This window comes from Dendropsophus ebraccatus, chromosome 7 (assembly GCF_027789765.1).
Source record: "Dendropsophus ebraccatus isolate aDenEbr1 chromosome 7, aDenEbr1.pat, whole genome shotgun sequence".
NCBI lineage: Eukaryota > Metazoa > Chordata > Amphibia > Anura > Hylidae > Dendropsophus > Dendropsophus ebraccatus.
Window position 1 is genome coordinate 148,684,154 of NC_091460.1, and position 25,151 is coordinate 148,709,304.

General features: G+C 46.5%; 1 protein-coding gene across 1 annotated transcript in view; it reads right to left on the reverse strand.

The window, feature by feature from the left end:
• Positions 1-25,151, reverse strand: part of DCHS2 (dachsous cadherin-related 2) — a 272,583-nt gene that overhangs the window by 86,623 nt on the left and 160,809 nt on the right. Inside the window, exons 4-6 of the mRNA XM_069976220.1 lie at positions 19,788-20,024; positions 9,701-10,702; positions 1-8 (exon numbers count right to left, since the gene is read on the reverse strand). The exon at positions 1-8 is cut by the window's left edge and continues 180 nt beyond it. Of these exons, the coding sequence (XP_069832321.1) occupies positions 1-8; positions 9,701-10,702; positions 19,788-20,024 (1,247 nt within the window). The remainder of the gene's footprint in view (positions 9-9,700; positions 10,703-19,787; positions 20,025-25,151) is intronic.

Below are 25,151 nucleotides of genomic sequence, written 5' to 3' on the forward strand. Positions count from 1 at the left end.
CAGCTCACCTGGAAGAAACATGAAAGCAGGAAACGTAAGAGAAGACGCAGAGGAATAGTATACAGGTATAAAGCGTGTGGCGTCATCATGTGACACAGATTCCACCAATCATCTCAGGCGCAATGACTCCCTATCACTCTCAAACTATAAGGAAAACTTTCCGTCTGTGCTGCCATCAAGCTGCTGCCGCTGAGCGGCTGTCACCGAGCGGCTGCCACCAAGCTGCTGCCATCGAGCTGCTGTCACCGAGCGGCTGCCATCGAGCGGCTGCCACCAAGCTGCTGCCATCGAGCTGCTGTCACCGAGCGGCTGCCACCAAGCTGCTGCCATCGAGCGGCTGCCACCAAGCTGCTACCATCGAGCGGCTGCCACCGAGCGGCTAACATCGAGCTGCTGCCCTGAATAAGGAGTCAGATGGTGTCTGTGTCCGGGGACCATCACAGTATATGTTCCATAGGTAAGATAAGCAGCTTTATAAATAATAGTGATAGGGACATCCCCAGCGACCTATAGGAAAGTATAAATTATATACATCATATACCGTATATATCTGATATACATCACACATACATCATATACAATACATATCACATATACATCATATACATCATACACCGCATATACATCATACACCGCATATACATCATATACGGCATATACCACATATACATCATATACATCATATACGGCATATACCACATATACATCATATACATTATATACCGCATATACATCATACACCGCATATACATCATATATCTCATATACATAATATACCGCATATACTACATATACATCATTTATCACATATACATAATATACCGCATATACATCATATATCGCTTATACATTATGTACCATACATATCACATATACATCATATACTGCTAATACATCATATACAACATACTGTATACTACATATACATCCAGGGCCGTATTTACCACTAGGCACCCGTGGTCCGGTGCCTAAGGCCGCACTTTGCAGGGGGGCAGCACCAGGGAGCAGGGAAAGAAAAAAAACTTTTTTTGTTTTTATTTTTTTAGTCTCCCACCTCCTGTTCAGACTTGCCAGTAAATCTGTTGTCTTTTCCAGGGGGGGTGGGGGGTATGGTGGAATTGGTCAGGTCTGGTAAGGCCAATCGGTGCCTCTTTAGGTTTAGTGCCTAGGGCAGCAGCAGTTGTTAATACGGACCTGTATACATAATATACATCATATATCACTTATACATCATGTACCATAAATATCGCATACACATCATATACCACATATACATCATATATCGCATATAGTGTACATCATATACCGCAAATACATCATATACCACATATACATTATATACCACATATACTGCATATACCGCATATACATCATATATCGCATATAGTGTACATCATATATCTCAAATACATCATATATCGCATATAGTGTACATCATATACCGCAAATACATCATATACCACATATACTGCATATACCGCATATACATCATATACCGCATATAGTGTACATCATATATCTCAAATACATCATATATCGCATATAGTGTACATCATATACCGCATATACATCATATACCGCATATACATCATATACCGCATATACATCATATACCGCATATACAGGATAGCTAACAACAGGTATATGGTGACATATATGTAACATTAAACATAAATTTACATTTACAACAAAAAACAATACAAAATTGTATACACAGAATGAATATGCACCCCAAAATACAGACTCCAGGGAGGACCCCAAAATACAGACTCCAGAATAACTACAAACTCTAGAAGATATAAATAGGGACACCAGCCGGAATCCTAAAACCAAGCCCCCCCCCCCTTTACGTAACTAGAGGTGCACACCCTCTTCTCTGCTAGGTTCTCTTATCTTCAGGACCAGGTCATGTGACCAGGTCTCGGCAGGTCCTTTTAATGCTGCACAATGTTTTGCTATTTTTCCTGAGGTTTATGTAAAAAAATAATCTGCATCTAATTCTTGGAATGATTTTTTTATTATTATTAATCCTTCACCCCTCATTTCTGCAATGTAAAATAATTAATAAGGTGGAAAAAAGCCAATCAAGTCCATCAGCCCATGAGTCCATGAGTCCATCAGCCCATGAGTCTATGAGTCCATCAGCCCATCAGCCCATGAGTCCATCAGTCCATGAGTCCATCAGTCCATGAGTCCATCAGCCCATGAGTCCATCAGCCCATGAGTCCATCAGCCCATGAGTCCATCAGCCCATGTGTCCATCAGCCCATGTGTCCATCAGCCCATGTGTCCATCAGCCCATGTGTCCATCAGCCCATGTGTCCATGAGTCCATCAGCCCATGAGTCCATCAGCCCATGAGTCCATCAGCCCATGTGTCCATCAGCCCATGTGTCCATCAGCCCATGAGTCCATCAGCCCATGAGTCCATGAGTCCATCAGCCCATGTGTCCATCAGCCCATGTGTCCATCAGCCCATGTGTCCATGAGTCCATCAGCCCATGAGTCCATGAGTCCATCAGCCCATTAGTCCATCAGCCCATGAGTCCATCAGCCCATCAGCCCATCAGCCCATCAGTCCATCAGCCCATCAGCCCATCAGTCCATCAGTCCATCAGCCCATCAGCCCATCAGCCCATGAGTCCATCAGCCCATCAGCCCATCAGCCCATCAGTCCATCAGTCCATCAGCCCATCAGTCCATCAGCCCATCAGCCCATCAGCCCATCAGCCCATCAGCCCATGAGTCCATCAGCCCATCAGCCCATCAGCCCATAAGTCCATCAGCCCATGAGTCCATCAGTCCATCAGCCCATGTGTCCATCAGCCCATGTGTCCATCAGCCCATGTGTCCATCAGCCCATGTGTCCATCAGCCCATGTGTCCATCAGCCCATGTGTCCATCAGCCCATCAGCCCATGAGTCCATCAGCCCATGAGTCCATCAGTCCATCAGTCCATCAGCCCATCAGTCCATCAGCCCATCAGTCCATCAGCCCATGAGTCCATCAGCCCATTAGTCCATGAGTCCATCAGCCCATTAGTCCATCAGCCCATTAGTCCATCAGTCCATGAGTCCATCAGTCCATGAGCCCATCAGCCCATGAGTCCATCAGCCCATGAGTCCATCAGCCCATCAGTCCATCAGCCCATGAGTCCATCAGCCCATGAGTCCATCAGTCCATCAGCCCATGAGTCCATCAGCCCATCAGTCCATCAGCCCATGAGTCCATCAGCCCATCAGTCCATCAGCCCATCAGCCCATCAACCCATCAGTCCATCAACCCATCAGTCCATGAGTCCATCAGCCCATCAGCCCATGAGTCCATCAGCCCATGAGTCCATCAGCCCATCAGCCCATGAGTCCATCAGTCCATCAGCCCATCAGTCCATCAGCCCATCAACCCATCAGCCCATGAGTCCATCAGCCCATGAGTCCATCAGCCCATCAGCCCATGAGTCCATCAGTCCATCAGCCCATTAGTCCATCAGCCCATTAGTCCATCAGTCCATCAGCCCATGAGTCCATGAGTCCATCAGCCCATCAGTCCATGAGACCATCAGCCCATGAGTCCATCAGCCCATCAGTCCATCAGCCCATCAGTCCATGAGTCCATCAGCCCATCAGTCCATGAGTCCATCAGCCCATCAGCCCATGAGTCCATCAGCCCATGAGTCCATCAGCCCATCAGTCCATCAGTCCATGAGACCATCAGCCCATCAGTCCATCAGCCCATCAGTCCATCAGCCCATCAGTCCATCAGCCCATCAGTCCATCAGCCCATCAGTCCATCAGTCCATCAGCCCATCAGTCCATCAGTCCATCAGCCCATGAGTCCATCAGTCCATCAGTCCATCAGTCCATCAGTCCATGAGCCCATGAATATCTAAGATACAAGCTATATATACCGACACACCAGTGCGCGACGTTTCGGCTGAATAAGCAGTGATACAATACAAGCCAGGTAGGTAGTATGTATACACACGTGAAGTGAAGTGTCACATAATCAGCAAAAATCCAGATCAAATATAAAATGTGAAATCATAAGCAAATAGTCAACTGAGTAAAGTGAAGAAAAAAATACAGACAATGCAAAGGGTTAATCCTAAAACAACAAAGATCAACGGACGTTTAGTGTCCTCACAGTGTTAATAAGGCACCATTCACACAAGGGTTCAGAATGTATGTGCATCAACACCAGGAGGCGGGATCCAGGGCGGTAAACGCCAAGTGTGGAGGTCGCCCCGGCATAGCGTCACAGCAGCGCGACACCGAGTGGATCACGTGACCCGACCTGCATCACATGACCTTCGGACCTGGCTGGCAGTCGTATCACGTTACCATAACCTGCATCACATGACCGGAGCAGCCGAACCCAGAAGTGCGCATGAGCCAGCCGGAGTCAAGTCCACACCAGGCAATACTGAACCATAAGCAGCCATGTTGGAAATGGGCAAATAGCCCAAAGGATAAGCACAGATCAACTGATCAAGTGGACATAAGGGGTTAAAGTAAAGATGTTATTCAAATAGACAAGAGGGCTGGAGAAAAGGTAGAAAAGCTTTATGGACGTTCTAGATATAGGATCTAAGGGTGTTGTATATATAACCTAATACAGTGGTGCCTTGGATTACGAGCATAATTCGTTCCGGGATGGTGCTTGTAATCCAAATCCACTCTTGAACCAAAGCAAATTTTCCCATAAGAAATCATGTAAATGCAGGCAATTGGTTCCACACCCCAAAAATAATGATTTTATATTCTGAACAACATGTAGAACAGATGAAACAAACAATTATAAACAGCTGGATATGTGATATTAATAGTTACTGTACAGAATAGCAGCATGTGGTGTATAATGTATAGTAACTGTATAACCCTGATAACACAGCAGCTGGATATGTGATATTAATAGTTACTGTACAGAATAGCAGCATGTGGTGTATAATGTATAGTAACTGTATAACCCTGATAACACAGCTGGATATGTGATATATAAGTTACTGTACAGTATAGCAGCATGTGGTATATAATGTATAGTAACTGTATAACCCTGATAACACAGCAGCTGGATATGTGATATATAAGTTACTGTACAGTATAGCAGCATGTGGTGTATAATGTATAGTAACTGTATAACCCTGATAACACTGCAGCTGGATATGTGATATATAAGTTACTGTACAGTATAGCAGCATGTGGTGTATAATGTATAGTAACTGTATAACCCTGATAACACAGCAGCTGGATATGTGATATATAAGTTACTGTACAGTATAGCAGCATGTGGTATATAATGTATAGTAACTGTATAACCCTGATAACACAGCAGCTGGATATGTGATATATAAGTTACTGTACAGTATAGCAGCATGTGGTGTATAATGTATAGTAACTGTATAACCCTGATAACACAGCAGCTGGATATATGATATATAAGTTACTGTACAGTATAGCAATCAGCATGTGGTGTATAATGTATAGTAACTGTATAACCCTGATAACACAGCAGCTGGATATGTGATATATAAGTTACTGTACAGTATAGCAGCATGTGGTATAATGTATAGTAACTGTATAACCCTGATAACACAGCAGCAGAATATGTGATATATAAGTTACTGTACAGTATAGCAGCATGTGGTATATAATGTATAGTAACTGTATAACCCTGATAACACAGCAGCAGCTGGATATGTGATATATAAGTTACTGTACAGTATAGCAATCAGCATGTGGTATATAATGTAGAGTAACTGTATAACCCTGATAACACAGCAGCTGGATATGTGATATATAAGTTACTGTACAGTATAGCAGCATGTGGTATATAATGTACAGTAACTGTATAACCCTGATAACACAGCAGCAGCTGGATATGTGATATATAAGTTACTGTACAGTATAGCAATCAGCATGTGGTATATAATGTATAGTAACTGTATAACCCTGATAACACAGCAGCTGGCTATGTGATATATAAGTTACTGTACAGTATAGCAGCATGTGGTATATAATGTATAGTAACTGTATAACCCTGATAACACTGCAGCTGGATATGTGATATATAAGTTACTGTACAGTATAGCAGCATGCTGTATATAATGTATAGTAACTGTATAACCCTGATAACACAGCAGCTGGATATGTGATATATAAGTTACTGTACAGTATAGCAGCATGTGGTATATACTGTATAGTAACTGTATAACCCTGATAACACAGCAGCTGGATATGTGATATATAAGTTACTGTACAGTATAGCAGCATGTGGTATATAATGTATAGTAACTGTATAACCCTGATAACACTGCAGCTGGATATGTGATATATAAGTTACTGTACAGTATAGCAGCATGCTGTATATAATGTATAGTAACTGTATAACCCTGATAACACAGCAGCTGGATATGTGATATATAAGTTACTGTACAGTATAGCAGCATGTGGTATATACTGTATAGTAACTGTATAACCCTGATAACACAGCAGCTGGATATGTGATATATAAGTTACTGTACAGTATAGCAGCATGTGGTATATAATGTATAGTAACTGTATAACCCTGATAACACTGCAGCTGGATATGTGATATATAAGTTACTGTACAGTATAGCAGCATGCTGTATATAATGTATAGTAACTGTATAACCCTGATAACACAGCAGCTGGATATGTGATATATAAGTTACTGTACAGTATAGCAGCATGTGGTATATACTGTATAGTAACTGTATAACCCTGATAACACAGCAGCTGGATATGTGATATATAAGTTACTGTACAGTATAGCAATCAGCATGTGGTATATAATGTAGAGTAACTGTATAACCCTGATAACACAGCAGCTGGATATGTGATATATAAGTTACTGTACAGTATAGCAGCATGTGGTATATAATGTATAGTAACTGTATAACCCTGATAACACAGCAGCAGCTGGATATGTGATATATAAGTTACTGTACAGTATAGCAATGAGCATGTGGTATATAGTGTATAGTAACTGTATAACCCTGATAACACAGCAGCAGGATATGTGATATATAAGTTACTGTACAGTATAGCAGCATGTGGTATATAATGTACAGTAACTGTATAACCCTGATAACACAGCAGCAGCTGGATATGTGATATATAAGTTACTGTACAGTATAGCAATCAGCATGTGGTATATAATATATAGTAACTGTATAACCCTGATAACACAGCAGCTGGATATGTGATATATAAGTTACTGTACAGTATAGCAGCATGTGGTATATAATGTATAGTAACTGTATAACCCTGATAACACTGCAGCTGGATATGTGATATATAAGTTACTGTACAGTATAGCAGCATGTGGTGTATAATGTATAGTAACTGTATAACCCTGATAACACAGCAGCTGGATATGTGATATATAAGTTACTGTACAATATAGCAGCATGTGGTATATCATGTATAGTAACTGTATAACCCTGATAACACAGCAGCAGCTGGATATGTGATATATAAGTTACTGTACAGTATAGCAGCATGCTGTATATAATGTATAGTAACTGTATAACCCTCATAACACAGCAGCTGGATATGTGATATATAAGTTACTGTACAGTATAGCAGCATGTGGTATATACTGTATAGTAACTGTATAACCCTGATAACACAGCAGCTGGATATGTGATATATAAGTTACTGTACAGTATAGCAGCATGTGGTGTATAATGTATAGTAACTGTATAACCGTGATAACACAGCAGCTGGATATGTGATATATAAGTTACTGTACAGTATAGCAGCATGTGGTGTATAATGTATAGTAACTGCATAAACCTGAAAAACAGCAGCTGGATATGTGATATATAAGTGACTGTACAGTATAGCAGCATGTGGTGTATAATGTATAGTAACTGCATAAACCTGAAAAACAGCAGCTGGATATGTGATATATAAGTTACTGTACAGTATAGCAGCATGTGGTGTATAATGTATAGTAACTGTATAACCCTGATAACACAGCAGCTGGATATGTGATATATAAGTTACTGTACAGTATAGCAGCATGTGGTATATAATGTATAGTAACTGTATAACCCTGATAACACAGCAGCTGGATATGTGATATATAAGTTACTGTACAGTATAGCAGCATGTGGTATATAATGTATAGTAACTGTATAACCCTGATAACACAGCTGTTGGATATGTGATATATAAGTTACTGTACAGTATAGCAGCATGTGGTATATAATGTATAGTAACTGTATAACCCTGATAACACAGCAGCTGGATATGTGATATATAAGTTACTGTACAGTATAGCAGCATGTGGTATATAATGTATAGTAACTGTATAACCCTGATAACACAGCAGCTGGATATGTGATATATAAGTTACTGTACAGTATAGCAGCATGTGGTGTATAATGTATAGTAACTGCATAAACCTGAAAAACAGCAGCAGTTTGTAGATACAGGATGGAGCTGCAGATCCCCATAATGCAGTAGTGTAGTACAACAGGCTAGAATAGAGAAGCAGAGCTGCTGTCAGAGGTCTGTGTGGTCACATGACAGCAATGGGGAAAGGGGTGTGTTCAGCATGGACCAATCAGGACTGACAGAGACTGCAGGGAGCAGGAAGGAATGAGCAGGACAGATGTGAGCACAATGTAGCAGCACTTTCTGTCCGAGAAGACGGGTTACAGCTATGGCGAGATTACCTCCACAGTCCTGTCCCCTGATGCAAGCCCCAGCCTGAAGTATATCTGCTATGATTTAGAAGGTGACTGAGACTTCAGGGGTCAGAGTACAGGGCTGTATACCCTGCAATACAGAATATGCCCCTCACCAACTCACCCTCCCACCCAGTACAGGGAGCTCTTAAACCAAAGCAATGCTCTTACACCAAGTCACAATTTTGAAAAACTGTGAGCTCTTATACCAAAACACTCTTAAACCAAGTTACTCTTAAACCAAGGTACCACTGTATATAAGGGATATAGGGGTATTACATGAGAGTGGAGAGACGGGCAACCACTTCACCCATACTATATTATATATGTCAGTCCATGAGTATATAGGATACAGGATATATATGTCAGTCCATGAGTATATAGGATACAGGATATATATGTCAGTCCATGAGTATATAGGATACAGGATATATATGTCAGTCCATGAGTATATAATATACAGGATATATATGTCAGTCCATGAGTATATAGGATACAGGAAATATATGTCAGTCTATGAGTATATAGGATACAGGATATATATGTCAGTCCATGAGTATATAATATACAGGATATATATGTCAGTCTATGAGTATATAGGATACAGGATATATATGTCAGTCCATGAGTATATAGGATACAGGATATATATGTCAGTCTATGAGTATATAGGATACAGGATATATATGTCAGTCTATGAGTATATAGGATACAGGATATATATGTCAGTCCATGAGTATATAGGATACAGGATATATATGTCAGTCCATGAGTATATAGGATACAGGATATATATGTCAGTCTATGAGTATATAGGATACAGGATATATACGTCAGTCTATGAGTATATAGGATACAGGATATATACGTCAGTCTATGAGTATATAGGATACAGGATATATACGTCAGTCTATGAGTATATAGGATACAGGATATATACGTCAGTCCATATATCTATATAGAAGATACATTATATATACGTTACCTGTCTTGGAGTTGATATGGAAGTCATTCTCCTCGGCCAGCAGATAGTAGGAGAGTTGTCCGTTCCTCCCAGAGTCCCTGTCCTTTGCCCTGATTGTCCCCACCACGCCATGGGGACAGGGACCTTCCGGAACAGCAAAGAAATAAAAGCGCTGACTGAAGGTCGGATTATTGTCATTTACATCCAGAACCTTCACAATTACAGAGGTAGTGGCCGTCTGTTCCTCCGCCGCGTCCGAGCTTCTCGCCAGGACAATCAGATTGTATATAGTGATCTTCTCATAATCCAGAGACTGTCGTAGTGTAATCAGTCCCGTAGTACGAGTGATTCTGAATGTGAGTGAGTCCTCAGGGAGTAGGGAGTAGAGGATTCTGGGCTGCGGACGTTGCGTCCCATCCAGGTAGGCCGTCACCTGAAGGACTCGCGAGTTTAGGGTGAAATCCTCAGGGATCTCCACCTGATGAACCAAATTTCCAAATGTCAAAGTGTTCCCAGGATTGGTCACAGTGATGGTCAGTGTAAGGAGGGCACTGCGGGAAGGACGGCCATTGTCCTCGGCCGTGATCACCAGAATGTGGTCACACACCATTGGTACAGACGTATTTAGATAGAGAATCCCGAGGTTGGGGTCCATGGTGAACAGGTCTTGGCTGTCACTGGCGATGCTGTAGGTGATAAGTCCGTTCAATCCCTCGTCCAGGTCTTCTGCTTCAGCAATGTACAGGGCGCTGCCAGGAGGAGTTGTCAGGGGGACGCTGATTCTTTCATTCTCTTGTAGAAAAACAGGCGGGTTGTCATTGACATCGGTTATAGTAACAGTGACCTGCGCGGTGCTGACGATGGCGGAGCCCCCCAGCTGGGACTGGACGCTGAGAACAAGCACTGCAACATCTTCATGGTCCATTGGTTTCCTGGTTGTAATAAGGCCAGACTGGGAAGTGATGGAGAACATGTGATAGGGATCACCGGAGAGGATCCTGTAGGTTACCGGATCAATGGAATCTACACCAAACAATAGAGAAGAGAGAATGATGTTATAACAATGAAACAATACGGTAATAGCTACAGGTCACCCAACGTGCCGGAAGGTTCCATCAGCAATCTGTACGGTAATAGCTACACGTCACCCAACATGCCGGAAGGTTCCATCAACAAACAATACGGTAATAGCTACACGTCACCCAACATGCCGGAAGGTTCCATCAACAATCTGTACGGTAATAGCTACAGGTCACCCAACATGCCGGAAGGTTCCATCAACAATCTATATGGTAATAGCTACACATCACCCAACATGCTGGAAGGTTCCATCAACAATCTGTACGGTAATAGCTACACGTCACCCAACATGCCGGAAGATTCCATCAACAATCTGTATGGTAATAGCTACACGTCACCCAACATGCCGGAAGGTTCCATCAACAAACAATACGGTAATAGCTACAGGTCACCCAACATGCCGGAAGGTTCCATCAACAATCTGTACGGTAATAGCTACACGTCACCCAACATGCCGGAAGGTTCCATCAACAATCTGTACGGTAATAGCTACACGTCACCCAACATGCCGGAAGGTTCCATCAACAAACAATACGGTAATAGCTACACGTCACCCAACATGCCGGAAGGTTCCATCAACAATCTGTACGGTAATAGCTACAGGTCACCCAACATGCCGGAAGGTTCCATCAACAATCTATATGGTAATAGCTACACATCACCCAACATGCTGGAAGGTTCCATCAACAATCTGTACGGTAATAGCTACACGTCACCCAACATGCCGGAAGATTCCATCAACAATCTGTATGGTAATAGCTACACGTCACCCAACATGCCGGAAGGTTCCATCAACAAACAATACGGTAATAGCTACAGGTCACCCAACATGCCGGAAGGTTCCATCAACAATCTGTACGGTAATAGCTACACGTCACCCAACATGCTGGAAGGTTCCATCAACAATCTGTACGGTAATAGCTACACGTCACCCAACATGCCGGAAGGTTCCATCAACAAACAATACGGTAATAGCTACACGTCACCCAACATGCCGGAAGGTTCCATCAACAATCTGTACGGTAATAGCTACACGTCACCCAACATGCCGGAAGGTTCCATCAACAAACAATACGGTAATAGCTACACGTCACCCAACATGCCGGAAGGTTCCATCAACAAACAATACGGTAATAGCTACAGGTCACCCAACATGCCGGAAGGTTCCATCAGCAATCTGTACGGTAATAGCTACAGGTCACCCAACATGCCGGAAGGTTCCATCAACAATCTGTACGGTAATAGCTACAGGTCACCCAACATGCTGGAAGGTTCCATCAACAATCTGTACGGTAATAGCTACACGTCACCCAACATGCCGGAAGGTTCTTTCAGCAATCTGTATAATAATAATAGCTACACGTCACCCAACATGCCGGAAGGTTCCATCAGCAATCTGTATGGTAATCGCTACACGTCACCCAACGTGCCGGAAGGTTCCATCAACAATCTGTACGGTAATAGCTACACGTCACCCAACATGCCAGAAGGTTCCATCAACACACAATACGGTAATAGCTACAGGTCACCCAACATGCCGGAAGGTTCAATCAACAAACAATACGGTAATAGCTACACGTCACCCAACATGCCGGAAGGTTCCATCAACAATCTGTATGGTAATAGCTACACGTCACCCAACATGCCGGAAGATTCCATCAACAAACAATATGGTAATAGCTACACGTCACCCAACATGCTGGAAGGTTCCATCAACAATCTGTACGGTAATAGCTCCACGTCACCCAACATGCCGGAAGGTTCCATCAACACACAATACGGTAATAGCTACAGGTCACCCAACATGCCGGAAGGTTCCTTCAGCAATCTGTATAATAATAGCTACACGTCACCCAACATGCCGGAAGGTTCCATCAGCAATCTGTACGGTAATAGCTACACGTCACCCAACATGCCGGAAGGTTCCATCAACAATCTGTATGGTAATAGCTACACGTCACCCAATATGCCAGAAGGTTCCATCAACAAACAATACGGTAATAGCTACACGTCACCCAACATGCCGGAAGGTTCCTTCAGCAATCTGTATAATAATAGCTACACGTCACCCAACATGCCGGAAGGTTCCATCAACAATCTGTATGTAATAGCTACACGTCACCCAACATGCCGGAAGGTTCCATCAACAATCTGTATGTAATAGCTACACGTCACCCAACATGCCGGAAGGTTCCATCAGCAATCTGTACAGTAATAGCTACACGTCACCCAACATGCCGGAAGGTTCCATCAACAAACAATACGGTAATAGCTACACGTCACCCAACATGCCGGAAGGTTCCATCAACAAACAATACGGTAATAGCTACAGGTCACCCAACATGCCGGAAGGTTCCATCAACAAACAATACGGTAATAGCTACACGTCACCCAACATGCCGGAAGGTTCCATCAGCAATCTGTACGGTAATAGCTACACGTCACCCAACATGCCGGAAGGTTCCATCAACAATCTGTATGGTAATAGCTACAGGTCACCCAACATGCCAGAAGGTTCCATCAACAAACAATACGGTAATAGCTACAGGTCACCCAACATGCCGGAAGGTTTCATCAACAATCTGTACGGTAATAGCTACAGGTCACCCAACATGCCGGAAGGTTCCATCAACAAACAATACGGTAATAGCTACACGTCACCCAACATGCCGGAAGGTTCCTTTAGCAATCTGTACGGTAATAGCTACACGTCACCCAACATGCCGGAAGGTTCCATCAACAATCTGTATGGTAATAGCTACACGTCACCCAATATGCCAGAAGGTTCCATCAACAAACAATACGGTAATAGCTACAGGTCACCCAACATGCCGGAAGGTTCCTTCAGCAATCTGTATAATAATAGCTACACGTCACCCAACATGCCGGAAGGTTCCATCAGCAATCTGTACGGTAATAGCTACACGTCACCCAACATGCCGGAAGGTTCCATCAACAATCTGTATGGTAATAGCTACACGTCACCCAATATGCCAGAAGGTTCCATTAACAAACAATACGGTAATAGCTACAGGTCACCCAACATGCCGGAAGGTTCCATCAACAAACAATACGGTAATAGCTACACGTCACCCAACATGCCGGAAGGTTCCATCAACAATCTGTATGTAATAGCTACACGTCACCCAACATGCCGGAAGGTTCCATCAACAATCTGTATGTAATAGCTACACGTCACCCAACATGCCGGAAGGTTCCATCAGCAATCTGTACGGTAATAGCTACACGTCACCCAACATGCCGGAAGGTTCCATCAACAAACAATACGGTAATAGCTACAGGTCACCCAACATGCCGGAAGGTTCCATCAGCAATCTGTACGGTAATAGCTACACGTCACCCAACATGCCGGAAGGTTCCATCAACAATCTGTACGGTAATAGCTACACGTCACCCAACATGCCGGAAGGTTCCATCAACAATCTGTATGGTAATAGCTACAGGTCACCCAACATGCCAGAAGGTTCCATCAACAAACAATACGGTAATAGCTACAGGTCACCCAACATGCCGGAAGGTTTCATCAACAATCTGTACGGTAATAGCTACAGGTCACCCAACATGCCGGAAGGTTCCATCAACAAACAATACGGTAATAGCTACACGTCACCCAACATGCCGGAAGGTTCCATCAACAATCTGTATGTAATAGCTACACGTCACCCCACATGAGGAGGACAGTGACAGAAACTTCTCTATATGGCAGTGCAGGCACATTATAACAGCAGTGTGTATAGCTGAGTGTGAGTGCAGGCACATTATAGCAGCAGTGTGTATAGCTGAGTGTGAGTGCAGGCACATTATAACAGCAGTGTGCATAGCTGAGTGTGAGTGCAGGCACATTATAGCAGCAGTGTGCATAGCTGAGTGTGAGTGCAGGCACATTATAGCAGCAGTGTGTATAGCTGAGTGTGAGTGCAGGCACATTATAGCAGCAGTGTGTATAGCTGAGTGTTAGTGCAGGCACATTATAGCAGCAGTGCGTATAGCTGAGTGTGAGTGCAGGCACATTATAGCAGCAGTGTGTATAGCTGAGTGTGAGTGCTGGCTCATTAAATAAGGAATGGAGAGGATGGGAAACACAAGGACTGATAGAGACTGCAGGGAGCATGAAGGAATGAGCAGGACAGATGTGGGCACATACATGCAGCGCTCTCTGTCTGGGGAGCGAGGGGTTACAGCTATGGAGAGATTACCTCCACAGTCCTGTCCCCAGGGCCGTATTTACCACTAAGCACCCGTGGTCCGATGCCCAGGCCAGCACCTTACAGCACCAACAACTTTTTTGTTGGGGGTCAGGTCTGGTCTGGTCTGGTCTCTCAGGTCTGGTCTGGTTTGGTTTCTCAGGTCTGGTCTGGTCTGGTCTGGTCTCTCAGGTCTGGTCTGGTCTGGTCTCTCAGGTCTGGTCTGGTCTGGTCTCTCAGGTCTGGTCTGGTCTGGTCTGGTTTCTCAGGTCTGGTCTGGTCTGGTCTCTCAGGTCTGGTCTGGTCTGGTCTCTCAGGTCTGGTCTGGTCTGGTCTGGTTTCTCAGGTCTGGTCTGGTCTGGTCTGGTTTCTCAGGTCTGGTCTGGTCTGGTTTCTCAGGTCTGGTCTGGTTTCTCAGGTCTGGTCTGGTCTGGTTTCTCAGGTCTGGTCTGGTCTGGTTTCTCAGGTCTGGTCTGCTCTGGTCTGGTTTCTCAGGTCTGGTCTGGTCTGGTTTCTCAGGTCTGGTCTGGTCTGGTTTCTCAGGTCTGGTCTGGTCTGGTTTCTCAGGTCTGGTCTGGTTTGGTTTCTCAGGTCTGGTCTGGTCTCTCAGGTCTGGTCTGGTTTCTCAGGTCTGGTCTGGTCTGGTTTCTCAGGTCTGGTCTGGTCTGGTCTGGTCTCTCAGGTCTGGTCTGGTTTCTCAGGTCAGGTCTGGTCTGGTCTCTCAGGTCTGGTCTGGTCTGGTCTGGTCTCTCAGGTCTGGTCTGGTCTGGTCTGGTTTCTCAGGTCTGGTCTGGTTTCTCAGCTCTGGTCTGGTCTCTCAGGTCTGGTCTGGCTGTGAGCTATTACCTGCCAATCTACCAATCCTGTTGGAGAATTCCCTCAGACAATATGCAGACGCCTCTAATCATTGATTCTATGCGGAAATTTATGTTTTAAGCCGTTAAAGACCATGAAAAACGCCATTCAGACAATGTTTCTCTATGTAGAGAAATGCAGGTGGCCGAAATCCCTCTCCCCCACACTCCCCAAGATGGGGCGTCTGCAGGTTTAGTGCCTAGGGCAGCTGCAGCTGTTAATACGGCCCTGCCTGTCCCCTGATGTAAGCCCCAGCCTGAAGTGGATCTGCTATGATTTGGAAGGTGAGGGAGACTCCCTGGGTCAGAGTACAGGGCTGTAGACCCCGCTATGCAGACTATGCCCCTCCCCCACTCCCCCTCCCACCCAGTACAGGGAGCTCTTACACCAAAGCAATGCTCTTACACCAAGTCACTATTTTGAAAACCTGTGATCTCTTATAACTAAACGCTCTTATACCAAGTTACTCCTATACCAAGGTACCACTGTATATATATATTTATCATAGTACCAGTCACATCAGTGTATATATATATTTATCATAGTACCAGTCACATCAGTGTATATATATATTTATTATAGTACCAGTCACATCAGTGTATATATATATTTATCATAGTACCAGTCACATCAGTGTATATATATATTTATCATAGTACCAGTCACATCAGTGTATATATATATATATATATATATATATATATATATATATACTGTTTGTATAATAGTACCAGTCACATACGTATATATATACATGCCGTAGTAAGGGGCAGCCCTATAACACTCATCTCTCGTTATATCGGTTATATTGCGGCTTTTTATTACGACTGTTTGTCAGTGTCCTGTAGTAGAACATTTCACTATTGTTACATAAAGATGGCCGCCCCCTGAGTAACCGATAGCTGCACAGGAGTGGGAGAATAACCTATAGAGAAGGACACAGTCTGCTATACCAGCAGGGCCGCTGCTGCCATGAGGCGAGGTGAGCTTATTGCTCAGGGCGGCAGCTTTGTGGTAGTTTGTAGGGGCGGCGTGTTATATGGAGTGGCCATAAATTATACTGTCTGCAATACACCACTGACCCCTGACCTGCAGGTGATAGCCGGACACAGAATGCAGGGAAGTCAGGACGGCAGACACTGTGCAGGAATACATATATGCTTCACCCGTCACCACTCTACACGTGATCACTGCACCTGATGAACTGAAAACTGTGATACTTTTTCTGTCCTGTCCTCACCGAGGATGGAAGATGGCGCTGGGACAGGGAGGTATATGGTGGAGCAGGATTGTGGATACAGGATGCACCTACTATTATTATAAGCTGCAGGTTTTGTGCACACACCTTACTGATGATTTTTAATAGGCGGGGGTGGGGGGGTAATGAGTCATTGGGGGCACGAGGGGTGGGGGGGTAATGAGTCAGTGGGGGCACGAGGGGTGGGGGGGGGTGGGGCGCCATTTCAGGTTTCGCCTCAGGCAGCAGAAAACCTAGAATCGGCCCTGTATACCAGTGCCCCAGTATATATGTATACCACCCACTCTGACAGCGCTGAAGGGTTTTGTCACAGTTTGTAGACTAGAATGGTGGATAATGATGGCGGCCATTGGGTGATAGTCGGAGTTTGGCTGCTGGAGTGTAAGGATCCCTGAATTTCACCCTAATCCCAATAAGAAGAGGGTTGGACAGGAGGATCCTCAGTCTGGTCCCCAGTATGGCCACCAGTTCCCAGTAGAACACAGTATTGATGAGATAACAAGAACTAAGGTGGAGAATGAGGCAGTGACACCCGAAACAGATCGGGAACTGTAACCATCAAGACGGGAGCCAAGAGACCGAGAACCGGAGCCAGGAGAGCTGCCATCATGTCAGGGACAGGGACAATGATGCCCGGACACCGACTGTAGCATCTACACAGACCGGACACCGACTGTAGCATCTGCACAGACCGGACACCGACTGTAGCATCTACACAGACCGGACACAGACTGTAGCATCTACACAGACCGGACACAGACTGTAGCATCTGCACAGACCGGACACAGACTGTAGCATCTGCACAGACCGGACACCGACTGTAGCATTTGCACAGACCGGACATAGACTGTAGCATCTGCACAGACCTGACACCGACTGTAGCATCTACACAGACCGGACACAGACTGTAGCATCTACACAGACCGGACACAGAGCATCTACACAGAGCGGACACCGACTGAAGCACGGACACAGACCGGACACAGACTGTAGCATCTGCACAGACCAGACACCGACTGAAGCACGGACACAGACTGTAGCATCTGCACAGACCAGACACCGACTGAAGGATGTGCACAGACCGGACACCGACTGAAGCATGTATACAGGTGCTGACTAAAGAACAAACCCCAGGATGGGGACTAAATTTAGCAGGAAGACAAATGAGAGGATGAGACAAGAGTGTCAACCAATCACAGCTCAGCTCTCACAGCAACCAATCACAGCTCAGCTCTCACAGCCCCCCCAGCAACCAATCACAGCTCAGCTCTCACAGCCCCCCCAGCAACCAATCACAGCTCAGCTCTCACAGCAACCAATCACAGCTCAGCTCTCACAGCAACCAATCATAGCACAGCTCCCACAGCAGCCAATCACAGCACAGCTCCCACAGCAGCCAATCACAGCCCAGCTCTCACAGCAGCCAATCACAGCTCAGCTCTCACAGCCCCCCCAGCAACCAATCACAGCTCAGCTCTCACAGCAGCCAATCACAGCACAGCTCTCACAGCAGCCAATCACAGCACAGCTCTCACAGCAGCCAATCACAGCACAGCTCTCACAGCAGCCAATCACAGCTCAGCTCTCACAGCAGCCAATCACAGCCCAGCTCTCACAGCAGCCAATCACAGCCCAGCTCTCACAGCAGCCAATCACAGCCCAGCTCTCACAGCAGCCAATCACAGCTCACCTCCCACAGCAGCCAATCACAGCTCAGCTCCCACCTGTGCTCCCCTGATGTCCCTATGTGGCCTCTCCGCACTCCCCCGATGTCCCTATGTGGCCTCTCCGCACCCCCGGTGTCCCTATGTGGCCTCTCCGCACTCCCCCGGTGTCCCTATGTGGCCTCTCCGCACTCCCCCGAAGTCCCTATGTGGCCTCTCCGCACCCCCGGTGTCCCTATGTGGCCTCTCCGCACTCCCCCGATGTCCCTATGTGGCCTCTCCGCACTCCCCCGATGTCCCTATGTGGCCTCTCCGCACTCCCCCGATGTCCCTATGTGGCCTCTCCGCACTCCCCCGATGTCCCTATGTGGCCTCTCCGCACTCCGCCGGTGTCCCTATGTGGCCTCTCCGCACTCCGCCGGTGTCCCTATGTGGCCTCTCCGCACTCCCCCGGTGTCCCTATGTGGCCTCTCCGCACTCCCCCGATGTCCCTATGTGGCCTCTCCGCACTCCCCCGGTGTCCCTATGTGGCCTCTCCGCACTCCCCCGATGTCCCTATGTGGCCTCTCCGCACTCCCCCGGTGTCCCTATGTGGCCTCTCCGCACTCCCCCGATGTCCCTATGTGGCCCCTCCGGCAAGGAACGTGTTAGTTTAGAGATGCCCGGGGATGGTGCCGGGACCCTGAAGCGGCTGAACAGCGGGACGGAGCGGTAAGATAGCGATTCTCACATAACCCATCCCTGGGCTGATCTAAAGAACGTCCCTTGTCCCTTTACTATGGCTGAGAGAGTTTCCATAGGAATGTTCATTGCCGGTGACTGATCTTAGTGAGACGGCCAGACACATCAGCTGATCTCATATGTTGTGCAGCCATATATATCACGGTTATTGGTGCGTAATGTCCGTGTAAACAAGTGACGTGTGGCCGATTTTTACCCTGTAGATTTATTCTGAAAGAGGCAAAATCCGGCATAGAAATAACCCTTCCCCTTATATTAACTCAGCAATATTCACCGTCCGCAGAAACTGTTCCATCTTTACTTACTCAGGGGCGCTCGGGCCCGGACCGTCCCCACCGCGCTGCCACTAGGAACGTCCTCCGATATCACAAACGTGTAACGGGACTTCTCAAAGATTGGAGGTGCCACTGCCGTCCTCTGGACACTGACGGTCACCGATGCGTTCACGGCCGATGCTAGGCCGCCCTTATCCCGAGCACGGACACTAAATGTCACCTGCGAGTCTTCCAGATGATTGAGCGCAGCGACCAAATAGACGATTCCTGAGGAAAAAACATGGCGGCAATGAGATCAAATATCACACAGAAGTGGTAACCAATGAGAACGCCCATTAGTTGTTCATACTATAACGGCTATCCGAAAAATGACAAATAACAATCGTTATAACCACAAATCCCGAGCTCCCCAGACCACCGGGATCTCTTGGTGAAGCGTGACCGCCGGTATCAGCCATCAGACTGCATATATTATCATACGTTTCCATACACATCTCGCCTATAGCGGAGCGTTCCCGCCTTCCCGCCCATCGTCTCCAGCAGTGATTTAGTTGCTTGTAGATTGTAATATTTTACCTTTATATAAGACACTTTTCATCACCATCGATATGTAACAAACTATCGATATGTAACGCAAACCATCGATATGTAACACACACCATCGATATGTAACACAAACCACTGATATGTAACACAAAACATCGATATGTAACACAAACCACTGATATGTAACACAAACCATCGATATGTAACACACACCATCGATATGTAACACAAACCACTGATATGTAACACAAACCATCGATATGTAACACACACCATCGATATGTAACACAAACCACTGATATGTAACACAAACCATCGATATGTAACACGAACCACTGATATGTAACACAAACCATCGATATGTAACACAAACCACTGATATGTAACACAAAATATCGATATGTAACACAAACCATCGATATGTAACACACACCATTGATATGTAACACAAACCACTGATATGTAACACAAACCATCGATATGTAACACAAACCACTGATATGTAACACAAAATATCGATATGTAACACAAACCATCGATATGTAACACACACCATTGATATGTAACACAAACCACTGATATGTAACACAAACCATCGATATGTAACACAAACCACTGATATGTAACACAAACCATCGATATGTAACACACACACCTGCCGTAAAAACCATAGAGGAGGCCAGGATAGAAGACGTCTCAGACCAGGCAGCTGCTATGGGGCCTCAGAGAAGAGGGGGGCCCAGTGACCAATTGCCACCCAAACCGAGACGAAAACTGACATCAAACAATTCGGTCCAGGAGCCACAATCGAGCACCTTTTTGATGTTCCGCATGTGGCCTCTTCATAGGCCACTGACCACCTTTCCTCCTCATAGGCCACTGACCACCATGGACTGTATCTCCTCATAGGCCACTGACCACCATGGACTGTTCCTCCTTATATGCCACTGACCACCATTCCTCCTAATAGGCCACTGACCACCATGCACTGTTCCTCCTCATATGCCACTGACCACCATTCCTCCTCATAGGCCACTGACCACCATTCCTCCTCATAGGCCACTGACCACCATTCCTCCTCATAGGCCACTGACCACCATGGACTGTATCTCCTCATAGGCCACTGACCACCATGCACTGTTCCTCCTCATATGCCACTGACCACCATTCCTCCCCATAGGCCACTGACCACCATTCCTCCCCATAGGCCACTGACCACCATTCCTCCTCATAGGCCACTGACCACCATTCCTCCTCATAGGCCACTGACCACCATTCCTTCTCATAGGCCACTGACCACCATGGACTGTTCCTCCTCATAGGCCACTGACCACCATTCCTCCTCATAGGCCACTGACCACCTTTCCTCCTCATAGGCCACTGACCACCATTCCTCCTCATAGGCCACTGACCACCATTCCTCCTCATAGGCCACTGACCACCATGTTGTCACTGATGGCTTCAGTCTATTCCTCTTCAGTAAGTGATGGCGCCCTCCAGGTTCTGCCACCAAACCTTCATTCTCCGTACAGGAGGGTTGGGTTTCTTATGTTACCTGTGTAGGATCCTTCTGCCCATGGTAGAGGACACAGACACTGGTCTCAGCCTGGCCCGGTCCTCTTCCATGGGTTCCTCACTGGTTTAGTAGCTCTGCCTATAGAACGTAACTCCCTAAATGTATCAAAATTTCTGCTGAAGCTTCTACATAGCATATAGTATAAAGCACTGTGGCACACTGTGTCGGTCAGTGACCACCAGCCCCGCCAGGCGTGCACAGGCAGGGAAGGGAGGCCATGGAACGGCCCTGCAACCCCCAAGTCACAGGACCAGACCCAAAACAGCCCCCCCAAAAACACCCAGCCGGCACCACCGGCAGAGGAAGCTGCCCCCAAAAAGCACAAGTCTGGATAAGGTATTACACTCACCATAGCTGCTGCAGACAGAATGGGAAAGACAGGAGAGATAAAACCATGTGCCCTCAGGTGTCTCCTGCCGATTGCGGTCATGTGGGTCTCACCAGGAGGAGTGCAAAACACGGAGAAAAGAGAGATACAAATACGGTCCAGGAGAGAAAGAAGCGCTGCACCTCACACCTATGGCTGACACTAGTGCCTCTCCAGACTTGTGCTGTTTGGGGGCAACCTCCTCCCCCGGTGGTGCCAGCTGGGTGTTTTTTTGGGGGGGCTGTTTTGGGTCTGGTCCTGTGACATGGGGGTTGCAGGGCCGTTCCATGGCCTCCCTTCCCTGCCTGTGCACGCCTGCGGGGGTGGTGGTCACTGACCGACACAGTGTGGACTTGTGGCTTGATCAATTTACACACAAATTTCTGATGTTTTTTTATATGCAGCCGAGAGGCGTTGGTGTCAGCCATAGGTGTGAGGTGCAGCGCTTCTTTTTCTTCTGGATCGTAAGAAGAAAGTGTGCTGTCTTGCGTCCTACCCATGTGAAGTTCTAGCTAAGACTGACTTCCTATCTCCCATGTGACTTCCTTTCTCCCAGCATCTAAAGTGCGCTGTGAGTGGGTGAAGAGTGCAACAGAAGAAGTAAAGAGAGAGCTGATAGGAGAGAAGAACAGATTCCTACTGGTCTGCAGATTCATGTGATATACAAATAAACAATAACCCTTTACACACTGCAGCTTCCAAATACACATAACTAATAGAGCGACATCCAGTGGTGAAACTTAAGTACTACTTTCATCACCACACAAGTACATTAAGTACAGGCTTTTATGAAGGGCGTATAGAACTGTAGTAGTGCTGACGCCTGGGTGCTGATGTCTCGGTGCTGATGCTTCGGTGGGTGCTAGGGACTCAGTGCTAGGGACTCAGTGCTAGGGACTCAGTGCTAGGGTCTCAGTGCTGATGCTTCGGTGGGCGCTAGGGACTCAGTGCTAGGGTCTCAGTGCTGATGCTTCGGTGGCCGCTAGGGACTCAGTGCTAGGGTCTCAGTGCTGATGCTTCGGTGGGCGCTAGGGACTCAGTGCTAGGGTCTCAGTGCTGATGCTTCGGTGGCCGCTAGGGACTCAGTGCTAGGGTCTCAGTGCTGATGCTTCGGTGGGCGCTAGGGACTCAGTGCTAGGGACTCAGTGCTAGGGACTCAGTGCTAGGGACTCAGTGCTAGGGACTCAGTGCTAGGGACTCAGTGCTAGGGTCTCAGTGCTGATGCTTCGGTGGGCGCTAGGGTCTCGGTGCTGATGTCTCGGTGCTGATGCTTCAGTGGGCGCTAGGGACTCAGTGCTAGGGACTCAGTGCTAGGGACTCAGTGCTAGGGACTCAGTGCTAGGGTCTCGGTGCTGATGCTTCGGTGGGCGCTAGGGTCTCGGTGCTGATGCTTCGGTGGGCGCTAGGGTCTCGGTGCTAGGGCCTCTAAGTAGCCAAACTGAATCAGACAGGAGGCAGATGGCCAAGTGGGCCGCGCAGTTTGTCACCCAAACTAACCTTAAAATCTAGCAGACAAATTATTTGAAAATCTTTAAGATGGAGATAAACAGAGCGGGATTAGTCTCTCCGACGCCTTTCTGGCAGATTTCTAGACTGTTCCCAGCAGAATGCGACCTTTCTGAAGGTCAAACTTAATTGGGTTTAACTAGCGGGAAGAAAATGAGCTGAGATGATGAACAACACCGAAACTAAACTACAACTGTGGCCTAAACTATTATAGATGCCTGCAGGAATCACTGAGGTGGCCCATAATAAAGGGTTAATACCAGCGCCGGCCATAATAAAGGGTTAATACCAGCGCCGGCCCATAATAAAGGGTTAATACCAGCGCCGGCCATAATAAAGGGTTAATACCAGCGCCGGCCATAATAAAGGGTTAATACCAGCGCCGGCCCATAATAAAGGGTTAATACCAGCGCCGGCCATAATAAAGGGTTAATACCAGCGCCGGCCCATAATAAAGGGTTAATACCAGCGCCCGGCCCATAATAAAGGGTCAATAACAGCGCCGGCCCATAATAAAGGGTTAATACCAGCGCCCGGCCCATAATAAAGGGTTAATACCAGCGCCCGGCCCATAATAAAGGGTCAATAACAGCGCCGACCCATAATAAAGGGTTAATACCAGCGCCCGGCCCATAATAAAGGGTTAATACCAGCGCCCGGCCCATAATAAAGGGTTAATACCAGCGCCGGCCCATAATAAAGGGTTAATACCAGCGCCGGCCATAATAAAGGGTTAATACCAGCGCCCGGCCCATAATAAAGGGTTAATACCAGCGCCGGCCATAATAAAGGGTTAATACCAGCGCCGGCCCATAATAAAGGGTTAATACCAGCGCCCGGCCCATAATAAAGGGTTAATACCAGCGCCGGCCATAATAAAGGGTTAATACCAGCGCCGGCCCATAATAAAGGGTTAATACCAGCGCCGGCCATAATAAAGGGTTAATACCAGCGCCGGCCATAATAAAGGGTTAATACCAGCGCCCGGCCCATAATAAAGGGTTAATACCAGCGCCGGCCCATAATAAAGGGTTAATACCAGCGCCGGCCCATAATAAAGGGTTAATACCAGCGCCGGCCCATAATAAAGGGTTAATAACAGCGCCGGCCATAATAAAGGGTTAATACCAGCGCTGACCCTTAATAAAGGGTTAATACCAGCGCCGGCCCATAATAAAGGGTTAATACCAGCGCCGGCCATAATAAAGGGTTAATACCAGCGCCGGCCCATAATAAAGGGTTAATACCAGCGCCGGCCCATAATAAAGGGTTAATACCAGCGCCGGCCTTAATAAAGGGTTAATACCAGCGCCGGCCCATAATAAAGGGTTAATACCAGCGCCGGCCCATAATAAAGAGTTAATAACAGCGCCGGCCCATAATAAAGGGTTAATACCAG